Source organism: Hakea prostrata, chromosome 7 (genome assembly GCF_041222555.1).
Source record: "Hakea prostrata isolate BN-2017 chromosome 7, UWA_Hpros_2, whole genome shotgun sequence".
NCBI lineage: Eukaryota > Viridiplantae > Streptophyta > Magnoliopsida > Proteales > Proteaceae > Hakea > Hakea prostrata.
The window spans coordinates 23,768,631-23,783,312 of record NC_142606.1 but is presented as its reverse complement, the minus strand read 5'-3'; the positions used below and the strand labels follow the sequence as shown (position 1 = coordinate 23,783,312).

The following is a 14,682-nucleotide window of genomic DNA, read 5'->3' as shown; positions in this document are numbered from 1 at the left end:
ATTTGTTTATAAAATAATAAAACCAAATGATTGAAGCTGGTGACTCCTTTTTTTTTAATTTCCTCTTAACAGGTAATATGGATATAATTTCAATGAACTTATTGGGTTTGGGTGTCTTTTATTGTGCAAGTCAATATAATTATGGTTTGGTTGTTTCTCTAATTTGAGCAAGATTAAAATTATAATTATATGGAGATTAGGGGTTTTTGAATTTCTTTATAAATAATCTCTGTAGATGACTCATAATGAATTCATCCTCAGAGGGTTTTTTTTTTTTTGGGGGGGGGGGGGGGAGAGAAGGAGCAAAAGGGTAGCACTTTTGAAATGCGAGAGTAATGAGGTTTTCAAGAATAGTGAAACCATTTTCTCTCTGATAGATATAAGCGGTTTTTGCTCAGTTGTGAGTGCGTTTTGATTGTGTTCTTCTTCGTAATTATGCATCCGTCCCCAACACAAATAATCAAAGCAGATCTCTAATACAATAGTTGGCCTTATTTCTAACACATAGGTCTAATTTCAATTCCCTGGACAATTAGCCCTCCCTTAAGGTAATCCATAATTTCCTTCAAACTCATCTTCACGTCTCCATCAATCCATCTATCACTTGTCTAACAAGGAACATGCTCTTTCTTTCGATGCTCAACAGATTCTACAAAAATTTAAGAATTACAAGAGATGTTGGGCCATGGCTGACTCCCTATTTTGGAGAGCTCTTTCTCATTCGGAATAGGACTAAGTGGGCCTACCTCCTCCTCTTGGTTGGTTGAGATTTGTTCAATAATTTTGTGTTCTTTTTATAGTAATGAATGAGCTTATTTTCTATCACCACAAACAAACAAACAAACAAAGATGTAAGAAAATACACGAAAATGTATCCATAGCATATTATCATTGGTTGCAAATTTAACATATGGCTATTGAACCCTAGATATTTTGTCTAAGATTCATTTTTGTCACATGTCTTTATTTGGTAACCGCCCAAAATAAATGTACGTTACATCAACTTTCAATTGCGAAACACATTGACACACTAAATCTGTCTTTAGTACCTCAACATTTTTATATGTAAGCTTTTATATTGAAGTTTAAATCTTTAACAACAATAGAACCAATCTCCCACCATCCATATCTCAAAGGTACTCTTTATGAGATTGTGGAGAGAATCTGTATTTCCCAGGGTAAGAGAAGCTTTATAACTTTACATTCTTAACTTATAATTTTTTTATTTTTTCACACTGCATGTAAAGGAGAAGTCTCTGAATTCAAATTCAAATTCAAATCCACCGTAACTATAACTCAAAACTCTTGATCAGATTTGACTGAGAGATGTATATTAATATTATATGAATTACAATTCAACTATTTGAGTTTGAACTACAACTTGTTTACAATCAAACTCTACAACTTGTTGATACTTTTAACTATAACTCAAAACTCTTTTGATCATATGGAGATAAGATCAATCGAGGATAGAGCTAGTTACGGTGAATTTGAATTTGAATTCAGAGACTTATCCTTTACACTCGACAAACATAAATAGACGCTTTACAATCTAAAAATACAATTTCTAAGTTTAAAAAAAAAAAGTGGATTCAAGACTTACACATCTCAACACTAAGCATTGAACCCACAACCCCATCACCAAGACCATCCCCTCGTGCAAACTGTAAGTTTGTAACCAACTTAGTCTCATGATATGCATGCATCATATTAACAAATCGATTTTACTCTGTGCAATAATATATAATGAATGGATAGGGAGCACATAATAGAGCATGGGAATACATAGTAATGGTCATCTTCAGTATTGTAATAATGGAAAAATTGACAATGCAAGTGCAGTGGAGGCTATTTTTGCAGCAATCCAAAAGGGCGTGGAAAAAGCTACATTAATGAATATTGCGATCAAGAAAATTTGAGGCAATAATTCTGAGCTTTTAACCTTTTTGCCTAGACCTGCTAAAACTTGGCCACTTAGTATCATTAATAGTTAGTTGCAAAGAAAGCAATAACAAAAACTGTTAATTTAGCTCAGTATGCAGCACAGCTCTGATGATAGGTTGGAACCACAACCTCTAGTTTGTAACTATTTTAAGTTAGCAAGTTTTTCAGTTATTTAAAATAAAAATAAAAAACTATTATGTTTACATTTTCTTAGAATTTATTCTGTTACATCTACATCTTGTTGGTCTCAAATGATATATCAAACACACTCTATTGTAAGTTTACTGAGGATTAGTTGAAGTGCTTGTAAACTAGCCCAAACACCTAGGATAAAAAAATAAAATGCCTTAAGTGATGAATTAACATTTACTATATTTTCAAAATTCCTAAACTACTCTCCTCTACAACAAACGCATTTCAACTTTCAATGAAAAAAGAAAGAGAGGAGAGGGTGAAGAGCAATCAAATACCAATATTTAAGAATTTTCTTTCCAATGTTTTTCTTCACTTGTAAAGAGATTCAGAGAGAGTAAATATGTTTTTTCTTATTTAAAAACTAACAGTATCAAGCAGAAAGGGATGATTGTAATATGGTAAGTTTCGGAAATATAAACCCTTTTTTTGGGTAGAAGAAGTGTAAACTAAGTAGTTCATCAATTGTCTCACATCTACAAATAAATTGATCATCCATTTTCTGGTCCATTTCCTTGTCAGAAATAGACAACAACAACAATAATAAACATTGTCCCAACTAAATGAGGTCGGCTACATGGATTCTTGCCCTCCAATCAGTTCTGTTCGAGGTCATGCTAGATACAAGGCCTAAGCTATACATATCATTTCTCACCACTTCTCCTAAGGTTATCTTAGGTCTACCCCTAGCTCTTCTAGTTCATTCAATATGGATTATAGTCACTTCTCTGTACATGAGCATTTATAGGTCTCTGTTGAATGTGGCGGAACATTTATAACTCCGCCAGTGTTTTGCTGCCGGTCCCAAGCCCGGGTAGAGAAGGAGGGGTTAGTGCGTCAGGTCGGCAGCCAGCACCCGGCACCGAAAAAAATCTAGCCAAACCTTTTTTCATGGATTCGACCTTGTCAGAATAGACATGGAATGTATATATAATTGGCTCATAAAGTAATTGAACCCAACGATTGAAGCTAGCAATAATTGAATCCAATGATTGAAGCTAGCAATTCCCATTTTTTGAATCTTTTTCTTGACAGTTAAAATGGATGGATATCATGCTTACGGACTTATACAGAAATAATCAAATTAAGCAGATGCAGATCCCTAATACAGTAGGGAGCCTTACTTACAAGGCTTGGGTCTAATCTCAATTCCCTGGACAATTAGCCCTCCCTTGAGATGATGACCCTTAATTTCCTTCAAACTCATCTTCACCTCTCCATCAACCCCATCATTGAAAAACTCTCCCAGCTTAATCTCCATCCATCCATCACTTCTTTCACAAGGAACATACTCTTCCTCTCTATGCTTAACCGTGGACCTCAACACTTCAGCTCTATTTGCATAATAAAGCCTCTCTAAAGCCTGTTTCTGGTTATCTCCTGAACGTAGATGAGCTGTGCCTTTCCTTTGATAGTTACTGGTTTGGATTGATGTCTCTGCTGGAATTGTATCAAGCCCATAAGCTCGGCCGGCGAATTTCACTACCAGATAAGCTGCATAGGTTGTTTTAGGAGATAAACAAGCAGCAGCGATTTTGCCCTGTATTTCTAACCACCATATGGTTCTGAGCTCAGCCACTTCCAAGAAACTGTTTGAAGTCAATTGGGTTATAATTTTAATACTAAAACCTGCGAATTTAACAAGAAAAATTGAATCTTTACCAACCTTTTTTCAGGATAAGGTAGACATTTCCATGTCCAGTATAATGGATTGCTTCCCCATGTAATGGAAAGGTCTCTTGCTAACAGAGTATAACATTTCCTGCAAGTTGATTTCTCCAACGAGAAAATCTGCCATTGATGACATTAATTGGGTGTTTAATTAATTAAACAACGAAAATCAACTAGGTTTATCGATCTTTACCTTTTTGCCGTCGTCGAGGAGAACAGGGTTGCAGAGATTGAAGTAGAGTTGTTTCTTGGAGCAGAAAGGAATTGGGGAAAAAGCTCTGGAGAGAATTTCCTGAGCATCAGAAGGTAAAAACTTCTCCCATACAGAATCAGATTGTGAAGCTGATTGAAAGAAAGAAGAAACCAAAGCCAATCTGCAAGCGTCTTCAGGAGATGTCAATGATACAACCTGAGATAGACATTCTTCTGGCAATGAGTTGAAGAAATCCATTAGATCATGACCTGATCGAGCTTCAATTGTTTGTGTTTCTTTCCATCGATCCACGGGTTCTATTTGTATGTGGTGACTACCTGTCAGGGTTAGCTTGGAATGGCAATCAAATGGCGACATTTTTGAATAGTTATCAAGAAATCTTCAAAAATGACGACACTATGGCGTGCTCATCTGAGTCTTGACCATCGATTTAGTATTCCTGTACGAAACCAAAATAAAAAATGGATTTAAAAATCTATGGAAAAATTCCATGGGTTTGATATAAGATACAACACTTTAGATTCGCACTTTCGATTATGAAAGGAAGAAAGGGTTGGAGGAATCTTTTCATAAAATATATTATTGTAGGAATTTTTTTTCAACATATATTGTCATTCAAGCGATGAATTACAAAATTGTAAAAGGTGTAAAGTAAACAAAGGATCACTATCTGGGTCAGAGCGAGACATGCTCAAGTTACTTACCAAACAATGGGCAAAAATAGATGCCAATATTGTGGACAAAAATAGATGCCAATAGAACGAGACATGCTCAATTTCGTTTGAGAGATAATTCTTTCATACTCAAATTAATGAGTGAGAGATGTATATTAATATTATATGAATTACAATTCAAATATTTGAGTTTGAACTACAATTTATTTACAATCAAACTCTATAATTTGTTGATATTTTAACTATAACTCAAAACTCTTCTTTGATCGGATGAAGAATAAGATCAATCGAGGATAAAGCTAGTTACGGTGGATTTGAATTTAAATTTGAATTCAGAAATTTATCATTTACAACTGAATTTAGTTGTCTTGGACTTCTTATGATGATTTCTTCTATGCAATGCCTAATTTAGTTGTCTTGGACTTCTTATGATGATTTCTTCTATGTACTGCCTTCCTTTATATATAGTTAGACAAGTCACATTACCCAATACATTATTGCTATAGGAAACAATTGAACCCAAGTCCCAACCTAACTTAAGACATTTGCCACCTAAATAATCTTAAATGTATGGTTTGCTTGTAGTTAGGCGACATTATATTATTTTCGTGTCTTGTATTAATTCTATTGCTTGAGTTTGTGGGATGTTTGGACAAATTGTGTGATAGCACAACTCCACACCACATATAAATTAATGGTGGGATCCCTACAATATATGTGGTGTAAAGTTTCTGGGGATCTAAGTCTCAAATTTGAATCCCGTAAATTTAGGGGTTGTATGGTAACATTTAGAGAGTGATATGTTCAATTTTTTTTTTTTTTTTCTTCATTTTTTTGGTAAAGATATGTTCAAGTTAGGTCTTACCAACAATGAAAAACAATAGATGCCAATTGTGTGGATTCTTCTGGGCTATCTAAGTTGAGCTTTGCTGGATTTAGTTGTCTTGGCATTCTTATGATGATTGTCATGTATTAATGCTCACATTCATCAACACATCATTGTTGGAAACAATGGAACCCAAGTACCGACCCAACTTGAGTGATGACTTTTTGCCACTTAAATCGTCTAAAAGTGTATGCTTTGCTAGTATTCGTTAAATCAAAAGAATCTTGGTGAATTTGAATTATTATCTTCTTGAAATATTCTCATATTCTAAATATTTTACCAATAAAGCAAATAGTGTCTCAAGGATACAACAATAAGTTAATGTTCCTCTCTACAAGTGTGAAACAAATGTCATATAAATTTGATGCATTTTTTTTTGGGTCAAAAGAATAGGATTTTGTTTTAAATAGATCCGGAGAAAGCCTCCTAACAAGGAATTTTGGTGGATAGGTTCACGAGTCTAGATCCTCTCCACCTATGTAGGCCATCCCCCACCCTCCATCTTCTACCCACTAGGTTGGGTTGATACATGGTCTGCCTATGATATACAGGTAGCCCAACCCAGAGAGCGGGGATGGGGAAATGGCTTGCCCGAACGGAGAGGATTTAGATTATAAATTCACTAGACTTTAGACACCTTTAGAGTCTAGATCATCTCCTTGTGGGGAGAGCAAGGAGAGAATATATTACTCCCCCGATGCTTCTTTCACCACAAAATCAGATGAGAACCCATGTGGGATCCACTAGTGGTCCCATCACTAAATTTTTTTTATTGTATTTTGATCTAATTTTGTGGGGAAACAATGTTCGGAACATATGATCCACAAAGGAAAAGCCCAATGCTAGAAAGTCTGAAGTGTATCGTAATTAGATTGATAGGAATCCGACTTGATTGCTTCAATGTGAATAAAAGTTGCATTAGAAGTCCATTGGATTGACAATGTAGAGCTGTTCTAGTGGTGAAACCAACACCTCTTAGTGAAGAGCTTGTAGGTTCAACTCTTGCTAAGGCATATTGATATTCCAATATTCTTAAGTCCTTTTATACCAAAAACAAAAAAACACCCCATTGGATTTCCATTCACTGATGAGAACCAATGGTGATTTGCTATAAGCCTAATCCGGTGGGTTTTCACTTTTAGGTGCAGGAAGTAATCAATACATAGAGAAAGTAGCAAGAAAAGTAACTTATTAGACAAATGTCTCTGTCTTCTTGTTTCTAAGGAATGGCACTCAATTGTCAATAATGGATTAGTGCTTAATTGAGGTGTAACCGGGCGCGGGGACCCAAAAAAAATGTAAAAAAAAAAATTTTAATTTGACCAAAAATAAAAAAGGAATGGTACTCAAGACAAGCTTGATAAAAATGGGATGGCACACGTATCCTAATGTTGAACAGATGGCTATCATCATATCATGGTCACTGCCAACTTGAACCCGAGTTGACCCAGATATGGCTATTATGATTCCTGGTCACTTTCCAACTTGAACCGGAGTTTAACTTCACAATAGTGGATGATGAGAGTTATGAATCTTATGATACATGTATCCAATGTGGATTACATGCCTATCATCAGTATCATGGTCAGTGGTCACCATCCAACTTGGACCCCAGGTTAACCGACACAGTAGGGGTTTAGATTTTTATGTTTTTTCCTTTTTTGATTCAAAAGTAATGGATTACTTTGGTGTGTGCGTTAAAATGTGCAACATTGAGTTATGTATGGTCACAATCAAACCAAATGATCGAAACCAAAATTTCAATCGCTCATTTTGTATATTTATATTTTTATTATAAGTAAGTTTGGTTGAAAAAATTATAAAAAAAACGAAACGAGTGATTGAGATTTTGACCTCGATCACTTACCCCATCTTAACCATACACAACTCAGTTCCATGCATTGAATGCGTAGCAGTGAAGCTCTATCCATGGAATACATGGGACATGTACAGATGTACTCAATATTGAACACGTGCTGTAAAATTTTGCTATCACATGAGTTCATGGGTCATCATCCAACACGAATTCCATGAGAACAGTGCTTTTGTGGTTAGAAATGTGCCAAACCACTGACCTGATCGACCCTACACGATAAGGACAGTGCCTTGAGAGCCAGGGATCTTCCGCTGAGTTGATAAATTCCATATTGTGAAGCGGAAATCAGTCGATTCCATCTTGTGGATCGTATGAGTTGTGGGCGCTAACCCTATTTGATTGTTTCAATAAGTGTATTTATCAATATCTAGCATTTTTCTGTGACTATTTTTAGAATATATAATTAACACTATTCTATTATCTAATTAAAAATTATAATTTCAGGTTCCTCGGGGTTAATTACACATATACCGACTACATCCTTAAGGTAATTTTCTATATGATATTAATTAATTAATTAATATTATAAAAGCACGAACTGAGGGAAGATGGCTACATTTCACTTCTCAAAACACCCCTACTTTTTAAAACTACTAAACCTTACAATCATAAAAAAAAGAATATCTAAAAACGTAATTTACCAAATAACTAAACGAGATTTAAATTTCCAAACAATTAACTAAATGTGCTAACAAAACCCCAAATCGTGATTTATCATAAATTAAATTTAAAAAATCAATGATCATGATTATAAATAATAATATTAATGGTAAAAATTTAAACATATATGTCAAAAGGTGGTATGTTAAAGCGGTTAAAGATCCAACTTCCCTAGGGGAGTTTTTGGGTGCGCGCAAGCTGGCCCGGATGAACCTCATATCCAAAAAAAAATTTAAACATATTTAAACATTCAACTAATAAAACTTAAAATTAAAATTCATATTAATAGGAATAAAAACTTTATGAGAAAGTTTAGGGATTTACACTACTCTACTAAAAATAGTTAAAACACTCTATTTGTGTAGTTTTTTTAATAGAAAATTATTTTTTTGTCATTGCTATGAAAACATATAGGTTTTAGACTTGAATTTAACTCAAAGAAAAAAAACATAGAAATTTTAAATTTTACCAAAAAAAAAAAAAAAACAAAACAAAACAAAAACAAAAAACATATTCCAAGACACGTGTATCATTACTAGTATGGTTTTAGACTTGAATTCAACTCAAAGAAATAAAACATAGAAATTTTAAATTTTACAAAAAAAAAAAAAAAAAACAAAACAAAACAAAAAACATATTCCAAGACACGTGTATGATTAAGTTTATGCCTCAAATTATGAAATATTGATCTCTTACCAACTATAGAAGTTCCTTGAAGTTATTTAAGACCTTACATGTTTCCTAGCATTAAAAGTTGGGCCAATGGTTGGGTGGTTAGATCGTTTGGACCATTTGGGCCACAATGGTTTGAGATTTTTTTTTCTTTTCTTGGTAAAGAAGATGGTTTGCCATAATTCAGATTTGACTTGTATCCAATTTACTGATTTGGGATAAAGAACAAGCTTCAAATGGACTATTTTCACAAGCATGTATATTATTTATGTATCAAGGCGCGGAGTCTGGATTCAATATTGGGTTGGTGGAATCAATCCACAAATCTTATAGAGCATATTTCTCAGTGGTTAAATTTAGCAAGAAGAAACAATTCAGCATTGGAGGAACTCATACAACACTTACTCATGCTGTGGCACATTTGGATGGCTTTCAATAATGCTGTTTACTCTAGACAGTGAGTAATCCATATCATATATGGAGATCCCTCCGATCAATCGCTGAGCATCTAGCCCTTCATCAACATAGCAGATCAAGAAAAGAGTTCAAAAGCATTAAATGGAGTGCACCTCCTTTGCATTACATCAAAATCAATGTTGATGGATGCACCAAAGTGGCCCGACTTCCATCAGGATTTGGTGGTATTGCTCGTGATCACTTGGGTCACACTCTCTTTACCTTCTACTGTAAAGGAGGAAACTCACAAGCCATTCAAATGGAAGCTGCTGCAATTCGAGAAGGTCTAAAGCTGGCTATCTCTCTCAATCTAAAGCAAGTAATTATTGAAAGTGACAATGAAGCTGTTGTTAATCTGATTAACAAGAAGTCGAAGACTCCACCTTGGAAGATCAGACATTATATACATGATATCTTCAGCCTTTCCTCTCTGTTGGATGTTTTAATTGTAAATCATACTCATAGAGAAGGCAACTCAGGGGGGGATAGATTAGCTTCTTATCTCTGCCTTCTCGGGCATCTTCTTTTTCGCTCTCCCCCCCCCCCTTTCGTTCTTTGGCTTTTGCACTTTGATGTAATTGGTACTTTGTATCCCAGGGGCTTCTCTTTTAAATGAATAAAGCTCTTCACCAAAAAAAAAAGATTCAATATTGGGGATCATAATGATATTTCTATTCATTGCTTTTACCTATGTTCGATTTTCAATGGCATAGCATAGCATCTATTAATTATAGGCAAGATTGCATGAATGTTGGTTCCCCACCCTACCCAATGTACCATTTTTTGAGCTTTTTCCTTCCTTAAAGATATGTGTGTAACAAGGCTGTTTTCTACCAAAATGAAAGAAAATAATTGATCAAGCTGATTGGGCCAGATTCCCGGCTCAACCCTATGTTACCTCAACTAAACCCAGTGAAGCCCAAAGTTGGCCAGATTTTGCTGCCTTGGCCTAACCCTACTGGGCTGCCTGCCCTATTGAGCTTAACCGTTCCCAACTTCTTTCATAATGACATGAACGATAAATAAGACAAAATGTCATTAATTATGAGAATTATATCAAGTCTATTTGGATCATCTATCTCACTCTAGATGGAGGTTGCATGTCCATTAATCACATCCAAAGTTTTAAATTAAATTAATATAAAATAATTATTTTCTAAATATTATCTCTACCTTTAGGTATGATTGATTAACATTTATGAATGACACATGTCCATCAATCACACCGGTGGGATAATTTAATTTAATTTAAAGGTAGGATAATATTTAAAATTTGTTTTTTTCTTAATTTAACCTGAACTTTTGGATGTGATTGATAGATATTTGTCATTCATCCAAAGAAAAATGACGGTCTCCAAAGGGACACATGGTCATCTTTATTTTTTCTTTTTCTTTTTTGGTAAAATGGTCATCAATCACATAAAGTAAGACAAAATGACATGAATGTTTTAAAATATACCTATCATATTTTGAGGGCAAAGATTCACTTGCTACCAAAACATGAACATGAACATGAACATGAACGAAAACGATTGTAAGAAACATTTATATTAAATTCAGGGGTGCAAGTTTGGCCTTGATGATTAGAACTAACCTTGGTTTAACCTAAGTCCAAACAAGGTTTGGATTAGGATTGCAATAGAGATGGGTTAGGGGGGACTTTTCAAACCCCAATTCTAGCCCTTAATGCTCTTAGCTAAGTTCATTCCCGTCACTAACTTTGACTCAGGCCTCAAATCTTTGTCCTGAAGGATGGTTGTTGGTGATAGAGTTGGGGAAAATTTATCGTGGAATGAAGGAAGATAGGAAAGGTGAATAGAATCAAAATTTTGTGTTAGGTTCATGAATTTATTAAGTAAAAATGATAAAGTAAAATAATCTTCATGCCCTCTCCTTGTGGTGATGCACCTTCTTGCACCATGTAAGAGAACTAAATTCATATGCCAACTTCTTAACCAGTTTCATGACACTATGAAAGAAGTTGAATTGGATTATTGTCATACCCCACCCAAGAAGATTTGGTCATACCCAAATATCCATGGGGGTGATACATCGCAAGACTTAGGTTCAGTAATAAATCCATATAACATATGATCTAGTGAAATTAAATGGACAAGAATAAATCAAGTTTAAGTTTTAAATTCCAAAACATGAAATATCGGTTACAATCATCCCACAACTAAAGTTAAAGTTAACTAAAGTAATCAAATAGACATCAAAATTGAAAATAAAGGTAAATTTTTTGCAATATAATATCTCTAAAGAAACCTCTAACGGAAGACGACTCCATAAGAACAATCCTAACAAGAGCATGAAGTATCATGTGCATCCATATCTTCACCGATCATGCCCTCATGGTAATCTCCCGACAATGGATCATCCATGAGAGTGGGGTCCTCATAACTTGAAGAGAAGTCTAAAGAATATACACAAATAAATGAGTGAGTTCATAGAATTCAATGAGGATAACTAATATTCATGTCATGCATTCAACCATAATTTTCATATCATATCCGCAAGATAATAATAAAAGCAAATGACAAAATATAAAAATGCATGGTTATGATAATATGTGTCTAACAATACCATGAAGTCTCTAGGGTAAACATGCATTAAAAAAAATCATCAGTCTCCTTTGGGTGGTCTCAATCATTCTCTCTCAACAAGAGGCGTCTATTGGGTTCTCCGCAGTTGTTGGGTAAAGTTCATCAAGCCATAGTTGGGTTATAAGTCACCATTCTCTCACATCACCATTTAGTATGAGACTTGGCGCGTGTCAAGGGCATACTTAGGCCCAATGCAAGGGTTTATGGTTTCGTAATACATATGGTCCGGATATTTCCCCTCACGCCTAGTGCCCTTTTGGTTCGATACCTTCTCACCTATAAATGAAATCCTCAACGGAAGGCATCTGTTGGATCACATTCCTTAACCCAATGATAATCCACATTTAATAGACATGATGCTCTCCATGTTCTCTCACGGGTTGGTTACCGATCTTGAACTCCCAGGAACCCTTATTTATTATATGTAACCCTACCGCTCTATGATGATAGTGGGTCTGCTTGACACTCAGGACCCAATCACTAACATCATGGGTTAACCAACTTCAATACCTCTACCGGAAGGGTAGTAGTACTCATAGGGATTCCTAATCCAACACTTCTAGACATTTGTCATTCATGTAGTTTGATCTAGATACAATCACATAATGTCACTAGGGTAATGGGCAAACCCACAACCCTAGTTGATAAAATAAGATATAAAGAATAATTTCATTCAATATCATCCATCTCATACATTCTCATATCATTTTCATATCAATAATATAAGATTCAAAATAAAGAGTAATATTCAACATCAAACCTTACTTTCCGTTCACACAAAGTCACACAAAGTCAAACACAAGTATATCATGATACATATCAATTTAAGCAATTTATATCACCAATCGAATAAAAATAACAACATTTAATAATACAAAACATGGTTAGTCATTCCTCACCTTCCAACTTGATTTTTGTTTTTCAAAGTCACAAATTTGCTCACAAATGTTGATGTATAAACCCACAAAAATTCCTAATCATACAAGAAGGTTAATAGACATAAATTATAATTTAATTGGGTTTCAAAATAGTTCCCAAAATTACTCAAAAAAACCCCAATCTGATAGCTAGGTTCAAACTCGTCGTTCTCAATCTAGTTTTGGCAAAATTAAATATTTCGCCACCGATTCGAAGTTGAATCAAAACGAAACTTTTGAGAATGTCTAATTAACAACAATAGGGTCATAGGGGTACCTTCAATTTTATCCAATTCATTATAAATAAAAAAACACCCCCAAATTTGACTATCTAAATCACCCGCGGGCGTCTCAAAGAGTCAAAATGAAAAATCATTCGCAATAATGCTCAAAAATCACTTCTAAACTAAAGAGAAACATAAATATAACTAAATACAAATATTCATTAAACCTAACATGCATCAACTATCCAAATCTAACATTTATTGTGAAAAACACTTCATAAAACTAAGCTTAAAGTAGAGGGTTTAAGGATTCTCATATTTTCTAACGATTTTGCTATGATTTGGGTATCAGCAAGCTTTTGAATGGTTAGAATCCACTCTTCCCCTTGATTTCTCCTCCTCCTTTAGCCTCAACCTTACACTAGCATTATAAAATGTGAGTATGAGAGAATGTGAACATAAAATAGGGTTTTAAAAAGTAAAAACCCGATTTTATCCCGAACTGGGTAGGGGGCGGTCAACCAGCCGTTCAGCCAGCCCGAATTGACTGGCCCTGGTTGAGGGGCCAACCAAGGTCCGATTCTGGAGATTTTTGGCTTGATAGAAAGGTCTTTCAATCATCTATACTTGGGTGAAATTATATTGTCATTTGGATTCTTCATCATCATTTTTCAAACGTGCCAATATCTCCTTTTAACTCCAACGAGATTAACTTTATCTCTCATCTTAAATTCTAGGAGAGGTGTCAAGTCATCACTAGGGGCATCCACTTCCATTGGGTTCATTTTCGAACTTTCGGACTCGGCTCAAATGGTCTCACAGTTGTCGCTAACTAGAGGTTCAGGTTCACGGTCCTAAAATCATGAGTTAAAGGGTTAGAAATCCGGGATATTTCACAATTATAGTTTTCCTCCCTATGATGCTTCTCAACCTCGTGTGAGATGATGCCTATGAAAAGATTTACTTCAAAATATAGCATTCTATTATTATCATTTCTACTATATAAATACAAGCTCCCTATTTAGGAAACAATATAAAAAAAATAAATTAAAAAATTTTTTTTTTTGCATAGCGCCCTTAAAGTGAACCCCAAATTCATGATTGTCTCCTTGAGGGGATATAATTCATGGCCCCCCATTTGAATAAAGTTAAAAATTCTTAGTTAACCCCCTAATGGTCAAGCACTTTGACCGTTAAGGTTGGGATGTAAAATATGCAATATACCCTCTTAACTGTATAAAGACTAAAATACTCCTTAATTAATTTTCTTTTATTTTGCTCTTTGGGTGGGTGAAGGATTCTCCCATCATCTTCCTTCAACTGGAAACCCCACCATCACCCCTCTCTTGCCGGTGACCACTTCAACAACATTAGTTAACAAAGTCTTCGAATCTCTTCGACCAAAATCAAACCAAGCCGAACAAATCGACATTTCTTCACTCTCTGATTATCATGCCAGAGTCTTGATGCGGACGTAACAGTGTTTTTAGCTTCGGAGGCTTCAACTTTGGATGTTCTGAAGATGGTTAGTGACAGATTATATCCTAAAACCATGGTGATTTTCAATCCCAAGTGGGCATTTGTGGAAGAAAGCAGATTTGGAGAACTTGGTAGCTTTATTAGGTCATTTGAAGTGGTTTATTCTTTCATGGATTTGGAGGTCAGAGGATTTCTGAGTAAGAAAGAGAGG

General features: G+C 34.9%; 1 protein-coding gene across 1 annotated transcript; it reads right to left on the bottom strand.

The window, feature by feature from the left end:
- Window positions 1–2,208: 2,208 nt before the first annotated feature.
- Window positions 2,209–4,494, bottom strand: LOC149010695 (F-box protein PP2-B15-like). Its single transcript, XM_089162021.1, has 3 exons — window positions 4,001–4,494; window positions 3,803–3,927; window positions 2,209–3,725 (listed from the first exon to the last, which is right to left on the bottom strand). Exons 1-3 carry the CDS (start codon window positions 4,376–4,378, stop codon window positions 3,257–3,259), a joined length of 972 nt encoding a protein of 323 aa, XP_089018147.1. The 5' UTR covers window positions 4,379–4,494; the 3' UTR covers window positions 2,209–3,256.
- Between the last annotated feature and the right edge of the window lie 10,188 nt (window positions 4,495–14,682).